This window comes from Sceloporus occidentalis, unplaced genomic scaffold (assembly GCF_023333645.1).
Source record: "Sceloporus occidentalis isolate IW3139 unplaced genomic scaffold, rSceOcc1.0.p SCAF_73, whole genome shotgun sequence".
In the NCBI taxonomy this organism is placed as follows: domain Eukaryota; kingdom Metazoa; phylum Chordata; class Lepidosauria; order Squamata; family Phrynosomatidae; genus Sceloporus; species Sceloporus occidentalis.
Genome location: NW_028317053.1, coordinates 1,322,488 through 1,344,704, shown reverse-complemented (window position 1 = coordinate 1,344,704; position 22,217 = coordinate 1,322,488). Strand labels below are relative to the sequence as shown.

Here is a 22,217-nt window from a genome sequence, read left to right as displayed (position 1 = left end):
ATGCATGCTACCAAAAGCACTAATGTTTCAATGCAGCACATATCTAAATGCTTTAACTTTTGCTCATTGTGTTTTGAAATCACATACATTTCTGAATTTTCCTTTGCCTCCAAGCTGGTATCTATTTAATTGATCCTGAGATGGTTGAAGGGGGTACCTGAACTTTGGGACTCTGCACCGGTAAAGTACATAGGTTTGTCGTTCCCCACCTTTTTCTTCTCACCTTGTTCCTCTCTGCCTGTGCTCCTAAGGCCCGAATTTACCTGTCCAGAATAAGTACCAGGCAAACAATACAGGATCTCTAGTGCTACTGATGTAACTGCAAGGCAGATATAAATGCAGGGCTGTGATCAGGAGGAAAGGAGAACTAAAGCAATTAATTTGTCTTGTTTTGCTATTGGAAGGGTATATTCAGAATTATATCCTACAATAATTATGCAAACAAGAGACAAATTGGCAAAAAATCAGCAAGATTCTAAATGTTTGGCAATACGTAGGAAAGTGTTTTCTTTCGTTTCCTTCTTCCTGTGCTTATAATCAAAATTTGAATAAGAATGAAAAGAAATAGGAATTGTCTTGATTGTACTTCTCTGCTAATGACAGTAAATCAAAACAAGCATCCAATAAAATTCTCCCTTTTAAAAATCTTGATTGCATATTGAGAGTGGATTCTGAGTAGCAAAATGAGGAGTCTCTTGGCATTTAAACAAAACAGCATGCAGCTTTCCGTACCGCCTTGCTTCAGGACATTATCTAGGGCAGGAGTTGGCAACTGCCAGGAGTTGCAGAGCTATACTGACTCTCCTTCATCCCATTTTTCTTTTGTTCTAGGGGTTTGGTTCCTTACTATCTTTCAGGCTCATGACATAGAAACCCTCCCTTTCCTCTGTCCCTTCTCAGTACACCTGCACTTTTCCCATCCCAGCTGTAAGGCTTCAGATTGTTGCCCAGTAGTAAAGTATTTCCTCTAAATGAAGCAAATATTTAGTGGTAGCTAGCCTGAGTGGCTAACCCTCCCTCTCACTGTAATACATGGACATTAATGTTTGGCTTACTTTTCTACTTTCTGTTTATTATATCTGCTCCTACCTCTCATTTGCAAAGTGAGAATTGGTGTAGATAAGACTTGTTTTCCATTACAAAATGAATGTTCATGTAAAGTAAAAATGCACAGCTGACTGTAGTTGTACCAGATAGCATTTTAAAAATTACTAATAATAATAAAATAAAAATTTTATTTATATTTTCCCGCCTCTCCCAGGTGGATCGAGGCAGGATTACAACCTAGTATAAGTATACAATTACAGATTTTGACAATAAAATATAAAAGCATATAACAATTAAACAGTTTAACAATTAAAAACACATTATCAAAAGCGACAGTGGGGGTAAGGTATTCCGATCCTAATCAAAAAGATGTATCCATGTATCTCATGGAGAGTAAGGTTGGTATGCTCGTTGGAAGAGTTCGTCAGAAGAGGTCTTAACTGCCCTCTTGAAAGTCTTCAAGGAGGTAATAAGACGGATCTCTTCCGGGAGATTGTTCCATAATCTGGGGACAGCTACAGTGAAATAGAAATAATAATTTTGAGTGAAGTTGAACTCTTCTTCAGGCTTACATGAAAATGACAGATACTTCTGTCTGTGAAGCCTATCTACTAGGCTATGACTTTGATCAACATTTTTAACTTTGGCATGTTTTGTTTAGGTCAGTATAATGTGAGAGATTTTGTGTGTCTATGCATGTGAACTAAAGCAACTGGAATAGTTAATATGTTCTCTTTCATATCCAGAATTGTCTGGAGTTGTATATTGGATGAGAGAAGGAGCAGGAAAGGCCTTCATACTAAGGTAGTGTTTTAATTCCTAATATTTATTGTGTAGAAAGAAGGAAAAAGCAAATACGAATGATACAATGGGTATTAAGAGGTACTGAGCAGAAAGGAATGGAATCTGTCAAGTTTTATGCCTTTCAGAATCAGGGAATAAGCTGAGATGGTAGTGCTGTATGTATTAGTACAAACAGCTGTGAGCTGGTGAACCAGGCTTTAGCCTTATCTTCGTTGTTTGCTTTCAGGTCGTTTCCAACTTAAGGTAATCTTATCATGGGTTTTTCTTGGCATGACTTGTTCAGAGGTGTGTTGCGTTTGCCTTCCTCTGAGGCAGAGAGTGTGTGAGTTTCCCAAGATCACCCATTGGGTTACCATGGCTGAGTGGGGATTTAAACCCTACTTTAACAACCAAACCACTACACCACTCTGGCCTTATCTACTTGTGATTTGCAAATGTAAACACTGCTGGAATTTAATGCTGAAGATAGTTGGGATGGTAGCTAGTCAGACTAATAGACGTGAGTATGCAGGGAGGGAGAGAATGCCCTAGCTATTATTTTTAGCTGAGGTACTACTAGTGCAGCACAGTGTCTTTGGATGCATACGATGACCCATTTCCTTCTCAAATCTTAAAAACATTCCTGCTATCTACAGATGACAGGTATTAAGTTACACTTGCTTATTGGTTTTGTGGTACAATAAATCAGTGTTTGGTTGATTTCTGTGTATAGGAACCAGGTTCTAAATATGTGGAAAGCAGCTGAAAATGCATTGCAGTAAAATGGTGGTTCTTTGGTATGGTCTTTGTACTTCACACACATGGATCTGCAACTCTGCAGAGCATCTCTTGGAATCTTATAGAGAGCTTGACTTCTCATCCCTGTTAATACCTGTGTGAGACTTACCGTTCATCTCGAGTTCTGCATTGTCTGCCACAGTGACAGCATCTCCAGGAAGACCTTTTTATTTAAACTAATTTGATTGGACTGTTCTCTAAAACACTGTCTTCTAGCTCTTTTAAAACTTAATTCTGTAGAACTACTTGTGTTGTTTGCTTGCAGAAAGTCTCCCTATGTAATGGCCATTGTATATGTCTATTGTGCTTAAGTGAGGCTCGTAACATGCAGTCTTGCAAAATTTGCCATAGTTTTACCAGACAGGTGCATTGAAATAGAATAGCCTGAAATTATTGCCTTGTTTAGTCAGTTCTGTGGTCATCAATGATGTTGGTACTGACTGACTGTAAATCTCCTGTGTCTACACAGGGATCAGCTGATCTTAGTACTAACCCTAGTACTAACCCATCCACCACTTCCATACTGCTAGTACTGATGACAGAGTGTTGCAGAAACTCCAGCTGCCTCTACACCTCAAAATTAATGCAGTTTGACACCACTAACTGCCATGGGTCAATGCTATGAAATTATGGAATTTGTAGTTCATGATCTGTTTCTTTTTTCTCTGTCAGAACATTCTGGTGCCAAATCAAACTACAGATCCCAAGTTTCCATAGGATGGAGCTATGACAATGAAAACGATTTCAAACTTCATTAATTCTGTGGTATGGCACCCAGCGTCCGAGGGATGACCCTTGCAGGAAGTCTTACAGAACTAGCACTCTCAGAAGGACATAAGAACAAGAAGAAAGTGAAGATGATCCTGGAGACTTTGATGGAGAAGTTATAAATCTAGCTATTTTCACAGTGCATCTATAGAAAATCTTTGAGATAGATCTGTCAACTGTAGAAAGACATGTCTCTGTGGACATCCTTATGGAACTACAGGTGTATGTTACGAATTCAAGTTAATAGCATTTAAACATTTCATTTATTAAAGTAAATTCAAACAGTAAGCTTCCTCTTTAGAAGCGTGTAAATTCAGCAAAACTAATTATTAATAATGCTATCCTTATCCTATGATTCCATTCTACCTAATCTATCATAAACATAATTGCAATAAAGTTTAAACATGCAGATGTATTACTGCCCAAAGTGTGAGATGTTTTCTTGGAGAAACTTCAAGTTAAGTTGGACTGTTTGCAGCACTGACAGATGAGGCTCCCATGCAGTCTTTATCCATCAACAGCAGTGTCCAGTTGCTGAGATCCACAGGATAGCTTTATGTTATTCTGGTTTGTTGGCAGAAGAACAAGCCTAAGGATTAGCTAAGCTCCTGTGCTCTCCCAAGTAGATTTTGGTACAGCACAGACCCCTGTCTGACTTCACTCAGATCACTACATCAAGACGGTTGCAGACTAAAGTCCTGACAAATACCCCAGCAATATTTAATATTTGCTCTGGACAGGGACACTGATAATGTTGACAGCATTTTTCAAGGGTTGTTTTGTCTTATATAGTAAAAGCATTTACCAGACAAGGATTGTGTATCTCTCCCCCTCCCCCCGCTTATTTTGGTCACAGGTTACTGTCATAGGATTTGGAGTAGGTGACTGTAAATTCCTTATTTAAGATAGTGTTGCCTGAAAGAGGCATTCTGAAGTACTGACAGGCCTGGAAAGATCTGTATATTACTCATTTTTAGTTATATCAGTATTAATATTAATAAAAATGGTTAGACCTACTTTTTGATTCCATAACACATGAGATTGAATTATCCAAACAATAAAATGGTATAGGTTTAAACAAGGACATTACAGAGGGAGAGTACCATCAGAACTGAAGATAAGAAAGCTTGAGGCCTTCCCTTCTGATGGAGTTTCTGCAACAAGAGGACAAGTTAAATATTAGTGTAAGACAATGCAGAATAATCAGAGTAAATAAGACCTGTCTTTAGATGTAAATATATGAAATAATGGTGTTAAAAATTACTTAAAATAATTTTTCAAAAACAGATGCTCAATAATTTTTAAATGAAAGGCTTGTAATTCTGCATAGAAGAATTAAAGATGTGTGTATAGGCTATGTATATTTTAATATGTTGGCTTAAAGCCAGTTCTTAGTCTCAAATAGAGGACAATTGGATCAGATGATTTACTAGATTCCCATTGATTTATTTGGTCTAATCTATTTGAGACTTAGATTTGAATTTAGGTCATTACAGTGGGCCCGCGTCATACGCGGCTTTCAGCATACATGGGAAGAAGGGGTAGTGCATCCCATAGGGAACAATGGGGCGCATGCTCATGGTGCACGCGCACTGCCACATCACTGCGTGCACGAGCCCCATTCATTTAAATGGGGCTCGAGCATAGGCGGAATTCGCTTTACATGGGAGAATCCGGAACGGATCCCCACGTAAAGAAAGGTGATATTGCAGATTTTGGAATCTTTCCTGGAACCGGGAGACCTGGAAACTGTAGTACATGTGCTGGTAATCTCACAACTCGATTTTTGCAATGTGCTCTACATGGGGCTACCCTTGTGCCTACTCTGGAAATTCCAATTGGTACAGAATATGGCAGCCAGGTTGGTCACCAGAACATCCATGAGTGACCACATAACACCGATTCTGAAATCACTCCACTGGCTGCCCATTAGTTTCCAGACACAGTACAAGGTGTTAATCATCACCTTTAAATCCCTACATGGTTTGGTTCCAACTTATTTAAGGAATCACCTACTTCCATATAATCTGCCCCTTACACTCAGGTCCTCATTGCAGCCTTTAAACACCAGATTAACTGCAACCTCCCAGAGGGCTTTTTCGGCAACTGCTCCCAGTCTGTGGAACAGCCTGCCAGACAAAATCCGTCAAATTACCAAGAAAAGCTGATCTCTTCCAGCAGACCTTTCCAGAATGAAGTACTTCACTATTATAGAAAATTATCTTCAGGTTATGTGTATAAGGTGTATATGAAACATAAATGAATCTTGTGTTTAGACTTGAGTCCCATCTTCAAGATATCTCATTATGTACATATATACTGTACAAATACAGGTTTCCAAAATAACTCGGTTCCCATGCATTTTGGATAAGGGAGACTCAACTGTACAGTTCATCTTGTGGAAAATGGAAATTCTGTAGTACATTTGAGAAGAAAAGGGCTGCCTTTCAGGCATTGCCAGCCAAATTTATCATCGTTTAGATCACTCAAAGTAAGTAACCAAAGAAGTACCATTCTCCTTCTGTCGACGTCTGTGGACAGAGAAGACAAGAAATTTTGCACAATGGCAAGTAGGTTTTCTGCTGAAGTATACCTTTCTCTCAGAATTGCAGCTTACCAAGTGAACATGGGACCATAGCAACAGTTGTGAGAAAAGTTTGCAGTGTTCATGGATCATTATGTGAGGATGACAGAAAGGTGACTTAGGTTTTCCAAGTGGAAACACATCATTTAGTAGGACAACAACAACAAAAATACAGCTTGCCACATAGCTTCTTGCAACACTGGGTCCATTTCAGGTGCAATAGCCCTTAAAAGGCATGCCTAGTAAATATCAGCAGGTCTTAAGAGTGTAAGGACAATTGAAGATCACCTTTCCAATGAGGAGAAACTGGAGTGCAACCAGCAATGAAAACTATGACAAACAAGCATAGCATTTAATCTCAGTCATCCTTCCATTAAGTTGAATGAATCCTAGTATATGCATTTGTATAATAAAAACATCTTCATATTCTCTAGCTGTTCATTCATCTAAGTCTTTTATAGCAAGATTCTTCTTTGCCGAAACATTCATATACTTCTAGGAAGTAAGTCTCACCTGATACTACAAAACATTGTCTTTGACTCAGCTCTTAGCCATGTTTTCTACCAACACCTTATCCACTGTTACAGCTTCCTCATGAGTCATCATGGTAGCTCCCTTTGGAGACAGGTTAAGTCATTTCTCCATACGATATGACCATCCATTGTACAGTGGACCTTTGTTATACGCTGGGGTTTGTTTCCAAGATCCCCCGTGGATAACAAAACCCATGTATGCTCAAGTCCCATTAAATATAATGACATAGCAAAATGGTGTCCCTTATAAAAAATGGAAAACCAAGGTTTGATATTTGAAATTTATACTTTTTTGAAACATTTTCAAACCATGTATGCTTGAATCTGTGCATTAAAAAATCCGTGTATAAGAAGGGCCGACTGTATCAGACTTGTGGGAGTTCAGCAATGTCAACTGGGAGAATTCCATCCTGCAACTCTGGCGAAAGTACTTTGAGGAGAAATTGCTTTCCTTAGGTGTAAAGGCCATCCCATTCATCATCTTTATTCACAGCTTCTTCTCGAAGTATTTCACAGTCCTGTAGAAGAATAGTGCTCTAAGAGCTAACCTCAGTCTGTGAGCAGTCAACTCCTACCTCATACTAATAAAATTCAGGATATCAGTGCTAGTACAGTTTTATTGCAGAAAGGATACTGGATCTTAACAATATAGTACAATTCTGAAGAGTGCGTTCACAACAGGTACAGGTTCTTCTGAGCTTGATTACAACAGGAAATGTCACCACATATGTCAAATTTTGCATTGTAGTCCTACAACACTGATTTGTGCTGGTATTTAGCCCATTGTTGGACTCCCAGAATATCCTTCTCACAGTTCTGAGAATAGCTGCAAGATCACTGGTGTGATGGAGAAGCCTACATCAGAGCTCTGAAACCACTATGCATAGCGGTATCACAAACATATCCCTGTTCACCTGGGAAACACATGTACCTTCTTACCTTGTCATAACAATATGGAAACAAGAAGGAAAACGTATGCACATCAGCTTCCTTGAGAGGCTGGTAGTAATGAAGGCAAGAGCATTTGAGGACATCATTACAGGGAGAGTTGTTCAGGTACTGTCAGACAACACAGTGCAATCTGGTACCTGAACAAGCAAGAAAGGGCTTTTCTTTAACTCACAGCTTCAAATAAGAGATTCTTCAGCTCTTATTCTCTTAGCAAAAGTTAACATCCTGGTAAACTCTCTCAGTTGGGCAACTATATTGTGCCATGAATCAAGATATAGCTATGCATAGTCCCAAAACTTTTTCAGAGGTGAGGCCTGTCTCAAGCAGACTTAAATCAAGGCAATACAATCAGTTCGTCAGTTCTGTGTTAGGGTACAAAGAACAGGTTGTGCCCATGAGATGTGTTTCTTTTTCATTGTACAGAGACACTGCTTTACTCATATCCTCTCTTTCCCTTGATCAGTAGAATCTGGACAAGATTGAAAAAGACAACACAAATAGCACCCTTATCATCCTGTGATGTCCAAATACCCCTGGTTCACAACAGCACTGAACATGTCTTGTTGATGTCTACCCCTTATCTTTCTAGACACTATCACACAATCCAATGGCAGGGTGAGAAGTGCACACCTGGCCTGATGAAATGGAAATTTACCTCCTTAGGCCATCCCATTCTGGATTAAAGAGGTGCAAACTGTCCAAAAGGCTGCCAGGTCTTATACTGCAAAGTGACACAGTGGTTCTTGATAATCTTTCAGGATTTTTTGTCTCTCCTTGTCTTATTATATTTATTTTCTTTGAGTGATAAAGGACCTTCTGTGACATAACATACAGTCTGTCCTCGCCTTACGCGGAGGGATCCGTTCCGGATCCCTCCACGTAAGGTGAATTCTGCCTATGCTCGAGCCCCATTGGAAACACCTCGCGCGCGCCCCGCAGCTTGAGCGCGTATGCTCAAGGCCGCATATGGCGCAGGCGCACTGTATATCTTGCACCAATCTCTCAGTTTAAGCTACCTGAAGGAATGTAATGATTCACTCACCAGATGATAAAGATATTCTTAAAAGATTTTTTTAAAAACTGCACCCTTTCTCAAGGATGCCAGTTTCTGCCAGAAGTCTTTCTTTTGTCCTCTCAATACTAATGTGGAAACCATTTGAGCCATTAGCATCTTGTGATGTGCAACTGCTGTTGTGGAAGACTGCATTCTTTATAGTCTCTTGTCATGAAGAGCAAATGCTCTTTGTTCAGACCATGCTTCTTGCATTTTCATTCAGATCAGATAAGTATTCACTCTGCACATTCTTGCACTTTTTGCTGGAATTAGCACTGTATATCCACATTAATCAAGACCTCTCTTTATCACTATTCATAAAGAACCACAACAATGTGGAGTGGGCACTGAAATCTCTGGAACTCTGCAGAATATTAGCTTTTACATGCACTGCACTGTTCAGCTCAGACATTTATTTAAAATCTGCTGCGGAGTTCTTAAGAAAGGCTTGCATATTTCCTTGTTGAGCACTGGTTCAGTTGCTCAGTGTTATCAACTAGCCAGAGTCCACTTTCACAAAAGGCCACTCTATAAGAATGGTTGTCATCTCAATGTCTACTCAGAAGTAAATCTTTTTAAATCCAGCAGGATCTACTTACAGTATGTATAGGGTTGCAGCTTTAGTTTCAACAGTGGGTGTTTATTGAGGTGAGAAGAGTAGAAAAATACAATTTTGTCTGTTTGAGTACTAAACTATACTATGCTAACTATATACATATTATACTACTAATTAACTATACTTACTAAAGTATAGCAGCAACTACAGCTATTGTCACTGTATGTGTTATATTGCTAATTACATACATGGTTTAATTTGTTTGGTTTAATTAGGTTTGCCATCCCTGAGGACCTCCAAACCGGGAAAAATGTAGGATAAGGTTTTAAAATGTAGGACCTTTTTTAAAAAAAAAAAAAATTCCTGGCCAGGAAATTAAAAAAAAAAAAAGGTCCTACATTTTAAAACCTTGTCCTCCTTCCTGGCTTGGGAGGAAGCCTCGGCCTCCTCTCAGGCCGGGAAGGGGCGGGGGGCCGCCCATCATCACGGCCATCGCCGTGGTGGCAAGCGGCCTCCTCCTCCTCCCAGGCCCCCAGGGCCTTGCTGGGGCCTGGGAGGGAGCATCTCCCAGGCCCCGGCAAGGCCTTGGAGGACTCTGCGATCGCGAAGCCGCCCCCAGGGCCTCGCTGGGGGGGAATCCCGGGGGCGGGGCCAAACCGGGGCGGGACTGTGCGGACCTGCCCCAAACCGGGAAAGTCCCGCCCCCAGGCGGGATATGGCAGCCCTAGGTTTAATTGTTCAGTTGGTTCCCCACATTCTTGTTCCTGTTAGATCGTTTATGAGGACTTGAAAAATGACATTAAACAATGTGTCATGTAAGAGCAGAATCCAAGTATGTGGGTTTTATAAGGAGAGCATTTGATAAATCACCAGGGGCTTCTTGCTGCTATGCATCAAATTGGTCAACAAAGAATGTCTTTAGCTGAAGTGGGTCCAGGAAAACAGATTGATATTCTATACCTTCTATCTTCTCTGTCCTTCTATTTTTTTAAAAAAATAAGAGCTTCTCATAGTTATACTGAGTCTGAAGCATATTCTGTTAATTGTGCCATCTTTTTCAAAAGGCTGAATTGCAATTCTAAATGTAACATCCATTCCATTGAATTCTATGGAACCTGCTTCTGAGTATACATGCTTAAGTATCAATAATTGTCTTAGATTCCTACACTGAAGTGGTAGAGGTGATGGCTGAATATGTTTGACCTTATGAGAATAGCCCTCAAGTATATGAGCCCACCTAGATGTTGGCAAATTGACAATAAAATGTATAACAGGAAAGAGTCTATAAATATATGCACAAGTATCTCAATTAACAAAGCTTCTGATAGTGAAGCTCCCTTTTTACAAAGACTCCCAGACCCCCTTTTCCTCCACATGCTTCCAGTGTAAGTTTTAGTGGACATTTTTAAGCAGCATCAACATGGGGGGATGTTGAAAGAGGGTTTAAGAAACAGATTTTCAGTGTGGGTTTCAGTGGCATACTTGGGACACACAATTCAGTAAAGCATTAGCTGGGAAAGAATGGGATTCCGCTGCAGCTGATCCAACTGTAGGTGTGTGTGCCAGTTTACAACAGACAAGATAAACAGCAGTTGACCTCCAAACTCTTAGTGAGCATGCATGAACAGCAGAAGAAAGAGAAAAGGTAAGAGCAGATAAGCCTGCCTCATCAGCTATCCCTAGCATGTTACAAAAATAGATCTTTAGGTTTGGGCATGAACATGGAAATCGTAAGAAATGTGGAAGCTGATGAAAGAACTAATCAGCCCTGGATTTATTTTGGGAGAGACCTTCAGATTGTCTCTAAAAAAATCAAAATGTTTTTGTTTACATATACAAGACTTACCTGAGCTGATTGTTTCATTTTACATGTGCAGGTTGGTAGTTTTGAATAAAAAGTGTCCTGAAACACTTGAAACAGGGTGAATTGCTCTTCCTTTTTCTGTGGTGTAGGAAACTATCCGTGTTCTTTCTATGTCTTTTCTCTCTCTGGCAGCAAATTTTCTCTTAAAGAAGCAATGCCCATATGGGTATACCTGTATATGAAGCAGAGAACATGCTTTCAATTTTATGATATCAATTCTATGGGGCATGTAACAATGTATCTTAGTTCATATTGAGTTTAACTGATGGTATTTATTGTGAAGATGGTTTTGCTACTGCATTCCACAGTAAAGGATTTGATTTGATGCCTTCTCGGTGATATGGTCAGAAAACAAATGTAGAGGAATACTTTGTGACCCATACGACTTTTTTTTTAAAGAAACCTTTTTGAAAACCATCCTCTTCTCACTTCCTCTGTAATATCAATTGTTTTGAAACGCAGGAGAATTCCAAAACTGTGTCTAGCAAGGAATTAAGAGCATTTATTGAAAGAGAAGCAGAATATTCTTATTGGATAAAAGTAAAGAAACTATTTGGCATAACATTCAGATCAGTAATTACTTCCTGAAATAATACTGGAAGTGAGATGGGACCATTTCACAATTAGTGTGGTTTTTATGTGGCTGGGAACTTCCAAGGTATGCAGAAGTGTAGACATTTCTAAATGTAAAACAGTAAGCTTGTTAAAAACTAAGATGTCTTGACAAGGAACTTTAAACTTCTAATATTCGTACAGGATACAATATAGAAGTTGAGGACATAAAAAATGGAAAGCTCCATAGTGGAGAGTATCTTATTTCTGTGTATTAATTGAACACACCCCAGCTGGCATTTTTGCTGCCCAGTGACTGCTGTACTAAAATTCTGAGGCTCCCTCTTGTTTTTATGGGAATTTTAATTTCAGTTCCAGGGACAGGAATGCATGAATTTGATTGGCTTATTCTGTGGCTGACAGCAATTAAGACATAGTTTGTAGATAATTGCTAAGGAAGGTCAAAGAAGAAAGTGCAAAAGCAAGCTTACTGCTGAACACAAAGAAAACAAAAATAATGACCGCAGAGGACCTACATAAGTTCAACCTAGATAATGAGGAAATTGAAACACAATCCTTGGTATCCACAGGGGATTCATTCTGGATCCCCCTCCACATGGGTACCAAAATCTGTGGATGCTCAAGTTCCGTTGTCCCCACGCTGCCGCTTCACCATTAGGGAAACTGGGACTTTATGGCAGTGCATGTATGTGGCTGCGCTGCCATTAGAGACAGCCCTTGTTGTCCCCAGTGGTGGTGGGTGCATGCGGCCACACCGCCATTAGCAACAATAGAGAATGTCTCTAATGGCAGCACAGCCACGTACACACACTTCTACTGGGGACAATGAGGGCTGTCCCTAATGGTGACATGGCCACCATTGGGGACAATGCAGGCTTGCCATCTGCGGATGCCAAGGGTTGACTGTAGTTAAAAGAGTTCCCATATCTTGGATCAAACATTGACCAGAAGGGAGATTATAGTCAAGAAATAAGCAGAAGGCTAGGAGTGGAAAGGGCAGCCATGAAAACTAGACAAGAAATCCTGAAATCTCCCTGGAAGCCAAGATGTTCAAACTGAGGCTGTTGTACTTTGGACACATCATGAGAAGGCATGAATAATTAGAAAAGACAATAATGTTAGGAAAGGTGGAAGGAAGAAGAAATAAAGGAAGACTGCACACTAAATGGATAAACTCTAAAGGAGGTCATGGGTATGAATTTGATATGATACATGAAAGCCCAATATGTTATTTTCTGAACCTAGAATTAAATGATACAAAACTTGGGCATTTTCATATTGTCCCCTCTTCTTTTTTCTTCAATATAATAAGTGATCTAGTTGCATCCTCTATTCATCTATAACTAGGTTAATTCTGAATATTTTAATTCTCTTTCCTTTGAATAGAATTAATGGTGTCTCCTCCCTGTAGTGGTACAGAAACTCCATTATAATGTTCCTTTCATTGTGGTCACAGTAGTTTTTAGACCCACCATCAATATAATGAATAGAGCTCTCAACTCCTAGGATATGCCTAGGATATCTCAAAGTGTTCCCCTCTCAGGGCTTAATCTCCCCCCAGCAATATCAAACTATTTGCTTCACTTTCAATATCAAACTTGGTTATAGCTTCTTAGGATCAAAACCACTACATCGTGCCTGAAGATTGTTATTCAGTGATAAAATTAATGTATCTTTCTGAAAAGTAGATGATGAAATGAAAGACATCTTAGGGGAGGGGATTGTCAGCCTTTCGAGATCAGATATTGACAGAATTTTGTGATGGATATTGATGAGGTAAACCTATAATAATAAAAATGTGTTTTTTGTGTCTCTCTTTTTCCATCTGTTGTGCACTGAGGATCAGGCTAATTAACCCTCTGGCTGAACCTTGCACATTGTTGACTTCAGCTTGTGTGTAAATTTGTCTGGATGGGTATGAAATGGCAAAATGATTTTTTTCTTTCATACATCGAGAGGGAAAGGCTAAAGAGTAGTCAAGGTATGGGGAAAGAAAAAGAGTGGAAGACACAGTCGCCGCATTGCCCAGTTGGTTGGGTTTTACTTAAATTCTAGCCACCTAGAACCTATTTACACCATTAGCTGATCTGGATCCCCAGTTTTCATTTTTAAAAAAACTATAAACATGGCTTTATTAGAACTATATCAGGTACCTTGAGAACAAAAGAAATTGAATCAATCTTCAATCTCTGTTTTCTTCTCAAGGTACCTGATGTAACTCGAATAAGACACATCTTTAGTTCTGGTATTTTAAAGACTGCAATTCAAGAGAGTGGATTATATTCAGATAGCTGGCTCACAACAGTGATATCATCCTTGCTTGCCTCCAGTGTTGCCAGTTTCCAGGGAATTCCCTGCAATCCGGGGAATTTAAATAATTTCTTTCCGGGGATTTTGACTGAATAATAATAATAATAATAATAATAATAATAATAATAAATAATATTGGGGAATTCCAAGGATTTTGGATTTTGGTAAAAGATTCCGGGAAATATCTTTGAGGCTTCTTGGCAACTCTGCTTGCCTCCTCTCCCAGTAAGAATTGCTGCTGCAAGCTATGTCCTTGCTTGGCTTTGCTGTGATACAACCATAGTAACTGGTGATGGCAATTCTCTCTTGGCTACTCTCCATCTTCTCCCTGGCCACTGTGTTGTCATTGTCATGGTGGCAGAGGTAGTCATGTGAGGATGGTTACTGGCATTGTTTTAATAGCTGGTATATGGTAATGCAGGCATCCTTCTTGATTTCCTGTGAGTTCTTCAGAGGTCTTGAAGGATGATGTTGTGGTGTGCTGGATTTTGGAACATAGCCAGTAGTGACTCTCAGCTCCCCCCCCCCCCCAATCCTTGCTCCAGCCAGTACATGTCCTTGTGTGAGGTCAGGACAAGGTACTGTATGTCTGTGCTGGGGGTGGGTGGGGAATAATCCTGAAGTCTGTTCAAAGACTAGGAAAGGGGGAAATTAAAAATGTGATTCAGGAGCATTCTTCTTGCTGGGTTTGCTAACACTTACAAAGCCTCATCCTCCCTCCCCTAAGCCTTGGACTATTCTTTGCATCCATAGCTGAAGCTGGTAAATTTTGGGTGCTGGCTAAGACTTCTTCATGTATCTGTATTCTGCTTTACCTGTTACACTTTTTGCTTTTCTGTTTTAACTGATTGTCTGAATTGTATGGTGTTCTTTTTTTTAATCTTGAAGCCAATTTTAAAGTCTAGATTATGTCAAGAAGTGTAATTGCAAATGTTTCATCCTTTCTGATTCCTTACAATCAAGCAAAACCAGAACTTTCAGTCTCTTCCTAGCTGTAATTTAAGATGCATGCTGTCACAAGTATTGGTTATGTTTGTATTTTTCATTATTTTGAAGATGGAATATATTGTCACACATACTCTCCCCCCCCCCCCCTTTTTAAATTGGCAAATTGGCAGGCTTTTCTTAAGTGAAATGATTTTTAGGCTAGCTAGGAGTCTGAAGCTATTTTTCTGATTTGGGGCCCATAAGGCCAAAATAAAGCTGCTTTGGGTCACTTTGGAGGTATGCTGTTTAAATGATGCATGCGTCCTGAGAGGCCAGAAGCCGTGCCAAAGCCACGCTCCACTCCTAAGCACTGGAGTGCAGCTTTGGCACAGCTTCTGGCCTCTTAAAATGCATGTGTGATTTAAACAGCATACCTCCAAAGTGACCTGAAGCAGCTTTATTTTGGCCTGTCTGTATGGGCCCTTTGTTATTAAATGTCATATGGCTGTAATATTACTGTAAAGATAGAACAGATTGTTTGATTATTTTGCATAGGAATAGTCCTAAGTTCCATTATCAGCATTTACATTACATATAACCATTTTTAACATGTAGATTTATAAAACTTCAAGTAATGCTAATGAAAAGGGGATCAGATAATGGTGCTGGTATTTTATGTGTGAGTTAATACATGAACTCAGTACAATGGAAAAACATTTGTTCTTAAGCTAGACAGAAGACACTAACTTCTTTATTTCCTGTAAATATTATGGGGTAATGATTTCTCTCTGTTTGAATTTTTTGCAGGTACAGGAGAAAGTGGCAAAAGCACATTTATCAAGCAGATGAGAATCATTCATGGTTCAGGATACTCTGATGAAGATAAAAGGGGTTTCACCAAGCTTGTGTATCAGAATATATTTACAGCAATGCAGTCAATGATCAGAGCCATGGATACACTGAGAATTCCATACAACTATGAACATAATAAGGTAAGTGCTATTTTTAAAATATGCAGCAGAACTGTTTCCTGCTACAGTTCTGGGAGCTGCATTAGATGGCTTTGAATCCATAGATCTGCTTTACCCAACTTTATTTTTTATGGGAAGGACACTAAGAAATATTACTGGCTATGGTGTTTTTCTTTACTGCTCTACAACCTGATTGCAGAAGATGATGGAAAAGTCCTTATACCAGACATCCAGTGCAGCATGGCTCAGTTTAGTCACCGTGGTGAAATTTCTCATACCTACCATATAGGTGATAACTTGTCTGGAGACTGAACTGCTGCTAGAAGTGTGAACAAAGTTGATAGAACATTCCTCCCCCTATACAGCAGACTGGCAGGTTTTTAGCCTAATTTTGCTGGACATGTTAATTTTCTCTGTTATTTCCTCTTACTGCATGGAAGCACATTCATCTGTTTGAGCTTCCACATGCAGTCTGAGCTGATATAATGCAGAGACAGAATTAACACTCCAGTGGTACCTCTGATGTATCCATTCTTGACCTGCAACATGGAACTGAACTTCTTTATTGGAAACCTCTCAGCAAATTATGTGGGCTGTCATTCAGTGGTACAATACTTGTTTGAATGGAGACCCTTGTTATCGCCAGATAGGACAGGAAAAATGCTTACTTGCCATAAATAACTGTATAGATTTTTCAATATCCCCTTCTTCAAAATATAATAATAATAATAATAATAATAATAATAATAATAATAATTTTTATTTATAGACCGCTATTCCGCAATGATCATAGCGGTGTACAGTAAAATTGCAATACAATATCTTCTGAAAGAGATTACAAGAAACAAAACAAGTATGTTTTCAGGTCTTTGGAATGTCTCATTGCATTAACACATGAATCAGAAATAACCAATTACAGCCATGTGAGTTACCTTAATATCCTGTTATTTTGAAGGCAAATATCTATAATTTAAAATCGAGTGCCTGTTGTGTGGCTCACAAGAATTGTGTATTTCAAAAATGGATGTTCTGGGTGGTTATAGATGCTACACCTGTTGACTGTATATGTTTTGTTGTGTACTCAGTGGTGTTCTGATGTCCTTTCCAGAATTTCCACTGATTTCACATACTGAAAGCATCATGGTATGAGGTATCTTGTTATATTATTTGGTCATGAAACTGTACTATAGCAATATTTAAATTGCTTCTGGAATTGAGTAGGACAAAAAAAAAGTCTTTTAAGGTATATTCACCAGCAAGAAACAATTGTAACAGATACTTAAAATATGGGCTAGTGATTTGGTGTTTGCACTTCGATGAAAGCCAAATCACCGGTTACACCTTGTGTGGGTGTGGTGTATGTATAGTTCAGTTTGGGATGTGATACTTGGAATTATTCAGGTCTGGCATTGTCATGTGAGTAGGGTTGCCATAAGTGAGGACCTCCAAACCAGGACAAATGCAGGACAACATTTTCAAATGTAGGACACATTTTTATAAAAATGGAGGACACACAAAAAAATTGAGGCTTTTTTAGAAATGTTCATATAAATGCATGTTTCTTAGGCATGATCAAAATGGAGGACATTTTGACATTATTCGTAGACAGATCACGGAAATGTACTTCCCTTTCTGGCCACCCCCCTCTCCCCATTCCAAACAGCACATTTGGGCATTGAACATGGTTTTATTTTAACATTGCCTCTTGCATATTTCAGAGGCTTATTCCACAACCAAACCCTTTGGTCAAGGGACTTTGGTTTTTCTTCATTTTGACTTGTTTTGTCTGTATTCCTCCCCACTAAATAAAGGAGACATGAAATGGAGTTAATGGGTACAAGTTGTTCAACAAAAAAGTCTTGTGAGACTCTGTAGGCAAGAGGTGCACCATGTTAAGAACTGCATTAAGCACACTTAGGCTGCTGCCACACTGCTTTCACTCTCATCACTCCATCCTATGGAATCCTGGGATTTGTAGTTTGTTGTGGTGCCAAGGCTGGGCTTTGAAATCTCAGGCATAAGAGAGGCAAAAGGCTTGGGCTGCATCTACACTGGAGAAATAATCTGGTTTGAGATCACTTTAACTGTCTTGGCTGAATGCTATGGAATTCTGGGAATGGTGGTTTGTTCCAGCACCACAGCAGAATGGCAGTTAACCCCTGGAAAGCTCTCTGACCAAGGTGACCAATGCCCTCACCCCAAAATGTAGGGCACCCAAGCAAAAAAATGTAGGACATGGCCAAAAATAAAAGCTAAAAACACCCATGTAATTATAAATCCATGCTTCTTAGCCATGATCCAAATGGAGGACATTTTGAAATTTGACAGAAGAGGACATGTCCTGGAAAAGGAGGAAGATGTCTGGTCACCTTGTCTTTGGTCCAAAATACACTGCAGAAATCAAACATAGCTGGACTGAAATGCCCAGAGTTCCTCACCAAAGCTGCATCCACACTGAGGAAATAATCCAGTTTGAGAGTGACTTAACTGTCCTGGGTTAGTGCTGGGGAATGCTGGGAACTGTAGTACATTGTGGCCCCAGAGCTATCTCTGACAGGGAGTCCCATAACCCTCCAAACGTAGTTGAACTGCAGTGCCCAGAATGCCTCCCCAGGTGCATCCACACTGAGGAAATGGTCCAGTTTGAGACTGCTCAGTGCTGGGGAATCCTGGGAATTGTAGTCTATTGTGGCCTCAGAGCCATCACTGACAGAAAAGTCTCAATGTCTCCCAAACACTCGCATTCCCAGGATTCCCTAGCACTGAGTTAAAGCAGTCTCAAAGTGGGTTATTATTCCTGCAGTGTGTGAGAGAGATATAAAAGCTAGGGACTGGATTCATTTGGAGGATCTCTGTGTCCAAAACACACTGCTTGGACTGCCAGGGCTCAGTGCTATGGAATCCTGGGAATTGTAGTTTATTATGGCACCAGAGCTCTCTGACAGAGAAGGCCAAATGCCTCACAGACACCAGAATTCCAGAGCATTGAGCTTTGGCAGTTAAAGGGGTCTCAAAGTGCAGGGGGGGGGGGGAGAGAAAAGCCAGGGAGTGTGAATGAGAAGCTCATCTTGGCTGTGACTACTCTGAGAGGAGGAGGAGGAGGAGGGAGGAGGGAGGGAGGGAGGGAGCCAAGGGAAGTGGCCAGGACCATCAGCCTCCTCTCTTCCACCGAAGACTGCTGGCAAGAGGCTCTGCCCCCAGGCAACGCCTCCTCTGTGGACCATTCAGCTTCCTTTTGTCAAAAGAGCTCTGGTGCCACAAGAAACTACAATTCCCAGAATCCCATAGCACTGAGCCATGGATGTTTAGGGGGGGGGGGTCAAACTATTTCTGCAGCCTTTTGCTACCCCAAAGCCTTCTATTATTTACCAGCAACTTGCAAGGCAAAATCTCTTCCTTCCAAGCCATTGAAAACCAACCCAAATGGAGGGCTGATTGCTTCTTTCCCATTGGTCAGCTTTGGGAGAAATTTGCATATTACAAGGAAAGGTGTTTAGGGCCTCAAAAACGACCCTGTGATAAAGAATTACAACAATACTGAGTGCTATACATTTAAAAGATGAGGCATTTAGACTCCCAGTGAAACATGAACGATTTATGGCCTTTTTTTCATCTCACTGTAACCTGGAAAGTAAGGCCTCTTGCAGGGTATATATACCAAGTGGGCTGGCAATAGGTCTGAGTGGCAGGTGTCTTGAAGACCTGCTCTCTAGGCTTAAGTCAGGCAGGGAGGCGGGGAGGGTGGCACACAGCCAGGGGGAGGGGTGGAGCTGCCTCCAGGGCCTTGCTGGGGGGGGAGGTCCTGGGGAGGGGCTAAACCAGGGTGGGACCGTGTGGCCCCGCCCCAAACCGGGAAAGTCCCGCCCCCAGGCGGGATATGGCAACCCTACATGTGAGGGAAGGATTGGTTTAATGAACATATTACAGTACATTCATTTTATTTATATTGTTTAAATCCCACCCCATGAAAGGCAGCTTACAGCAAAATGAGACTGAAAATGCTTTACAATAAAGATAAATTGCTCGACTCAGACTTGCATCCTTCCAAGGTCGATAAAATGAATATCCAGATTGTTGGGGGCAATTAGCTTACAGTTGTAAACCGCTTAGACACTGTTAGTTCAGTATGAAGTGGTATATAAATGAAGCTGTTTGTTTGTTTGTTTGACAGCCTTCTCTGTCAGACAGCTCTGGAGCCACAATAAACTACAATTCCCAGGAGTGCCTAGCACTGAACTAGGGCAGTTAATGGAATCTCAAACTGGATTATTTCTGCAGTGTATTTTGGACCTTTATGATGAAGAATACTTTTGCTAAATATGTGTTGGGTTGTAGGAAGATGTCGATTATGTTAAAATTGTCTATGTGGCCCAGCCTGTCAGTACTGCATAATTACAAATAAAGTTGTAAAAAAATATTTTTCTAAAATATCACAGCCTAGATTAGAAAATACAGAAAAGTTACTTCCTAATCACTTAGAATCTCTTATCAGGAAATTTTAGCCATGGAGGAATAGCAATCTGTTGTTAGTAAGGGACTTGGTTTTCCCATCAGCTCCATTTACAGCTATGCAATTAAGATTCTGACCAGATGATGCGTAGTAAGGATAGGTTTAACACAGTCTTAAAAATTATAACACAATTTTTAATGGATTGCTGAACTTTACCAATAAAACCAGGAATTTATTCATTGGGCCTACCTAAATCTGCTTTATTTACTGACTTTCTGTAATGATACCTAGTGATGTGTACTGTAGAAACAAAATCTAAAAACTTAAAAAAACATTAAAAAGTAATTAAAAACAGTAAAAGTGAGAATACAAGAAAACTTCTAAAATGTTAGAAATACCAAATGGAAGATGTTTTGATGTTTTTTTCTAAAGAAGTGTAAGGAGAAAGTAATAATTTTAAAAGGAGTTCATTCCACTGCGTGGGAAAGACACATGAAAACTGCCTCTTCCGTGTATTTGTCAAATGGGCTTCTGAAGGTAACAGCATTGTCAGGAGACTCTTTTGTAGAGGTTAATAAAATAGGCAAGTTCATAACAAGAGTAGTGGTCCTTTAAGAACCAGTCTCTTGAACTAAGTCTAGAAACAAATTAAAAAGCAGTTCAGATCCCTCGGTATTGTAGTAAGATGATCTCAGTACCACGCGTTGGTTAACAGTGCCTGCTACTGCATTTTGCGCCAGTTGAGGCTTATACATGTTCTTTTTTTATTTTATTTTTATTAAATTTTAAAAACACTACACATTCATAAAAAGAACAAAAGCAAAACAGATATTACAAAGGGAATTTACCACCTAATACGTCGTCTCATGCATTACACAAGCATATATTCTAGACCTACATTCTTATAAACTGGTATAATAATTAATCTAGTTGTTCAGATTAATGATGTTGGCCATCTCCTACTTCTTCTTTCTGTTCCATCAACATCAACCTTTCTGTTCCATCAACCTGCCCTTGCTCCCTTCTCTATTTACTTCCTCATCAGTACCACTATTCCCTGTCTCCTTCCTTCCTTTCTTCATTCATACTTTTTTCTTTGACCTCTCTTTACTCTCTCTTCTTCCAAATCTTTTTTACTCTTCACCTCCCTTACTCCTCCCAGTTCACTTACTCTCACCTTCAGTCACTTTCTTATACTCTCTACATTCATACATTATTTCCTTTCCATCATCAGCCAATTTGTCTTTCCCTCTGTTGTTAACTTTCTGTCACTATTGCCTATTGCAAATCACATCTGTTTGAGTCATTATATTTCCAATTCATTTTTTGAAAGCTCACTCATATATATTATTAGGTAAATTATCATATTAGGTTAGTGTTGTTATTCTGTTTTCGTTATTTCTTATCCTAATGATCTAGAGACTATACATCCATACGTACTTATATCATCACTTTAAGGAGGTGTGTTTGCTGTATAGTCTACAATCTATATGATGATTGTCTATTTGGTCGTAACATTTCTAAGTATTTTCCTTATACACGTTCCTGATCATGTGGGATGACTTTTACAAGAGAAAATGTTCCGGGTGAAGCATCGTTCCACAGATGTTTCTCTCCTACTTTCTTCTTGAACGTACTGTACTGCATTTCAAAGCAGTGTACATTTTGCCTAAGGAAAAGGGTCTTAGCTTGGAAAAAATATGTTTTCCAATCTTTTCTGCTTGAAAAAAAATAGTTATAGTTCAAGTGTTTATCAGGCTCCATTAAGGTTTAATGCATTAATATTTTCATTTTGCTTATTTTCTGCTTAACATAGGCATTTATACTTGGAGAAATTATACAAGACTCTTTCAAGGATCACTTGAACAGGAGTCTGTGGAATACTAAATCAAGTTTTTTAACAGCTTATCACACCTGCACGGCTCATTTTGTAATCCAAGATGAGTCACTTGTATAGCAGTATATGTTGGATGCCTGAAAAGTTTAGGATCTCATGTCTGTTCATGCTGGTCTTTCCATGTGTCTGCATATGTGCAAATGTGCATGTA

The 22,217-nt window shown here is 39.6% G+C and overlaps 1 protein-coding gene across 1 annotated transcript in view; it reads left to right on the top strand.

Annotated features, from left to right (window-relative positions):
- LOC149286014 (guanine nucleotide-binding protein G(q) subunit alpha-like) overlaps nucleotides 1-22,217 on the top strand; it is a 143,016-nt gene that overhangs the window by 30,793 nt on the left and 90,006 nt on the right. The window contains exon 2 of the mRNA XM_089494560.1: nucleotides 15,556-15,740. Coding sequence (XP_089350686.1) covers nucleotides 15,556-15,740 — 185 coding nt within the window. The remainder of the gene's footprint in view (nucleotides 1-15,555; nucleotides 15,741-22,217) is intronic.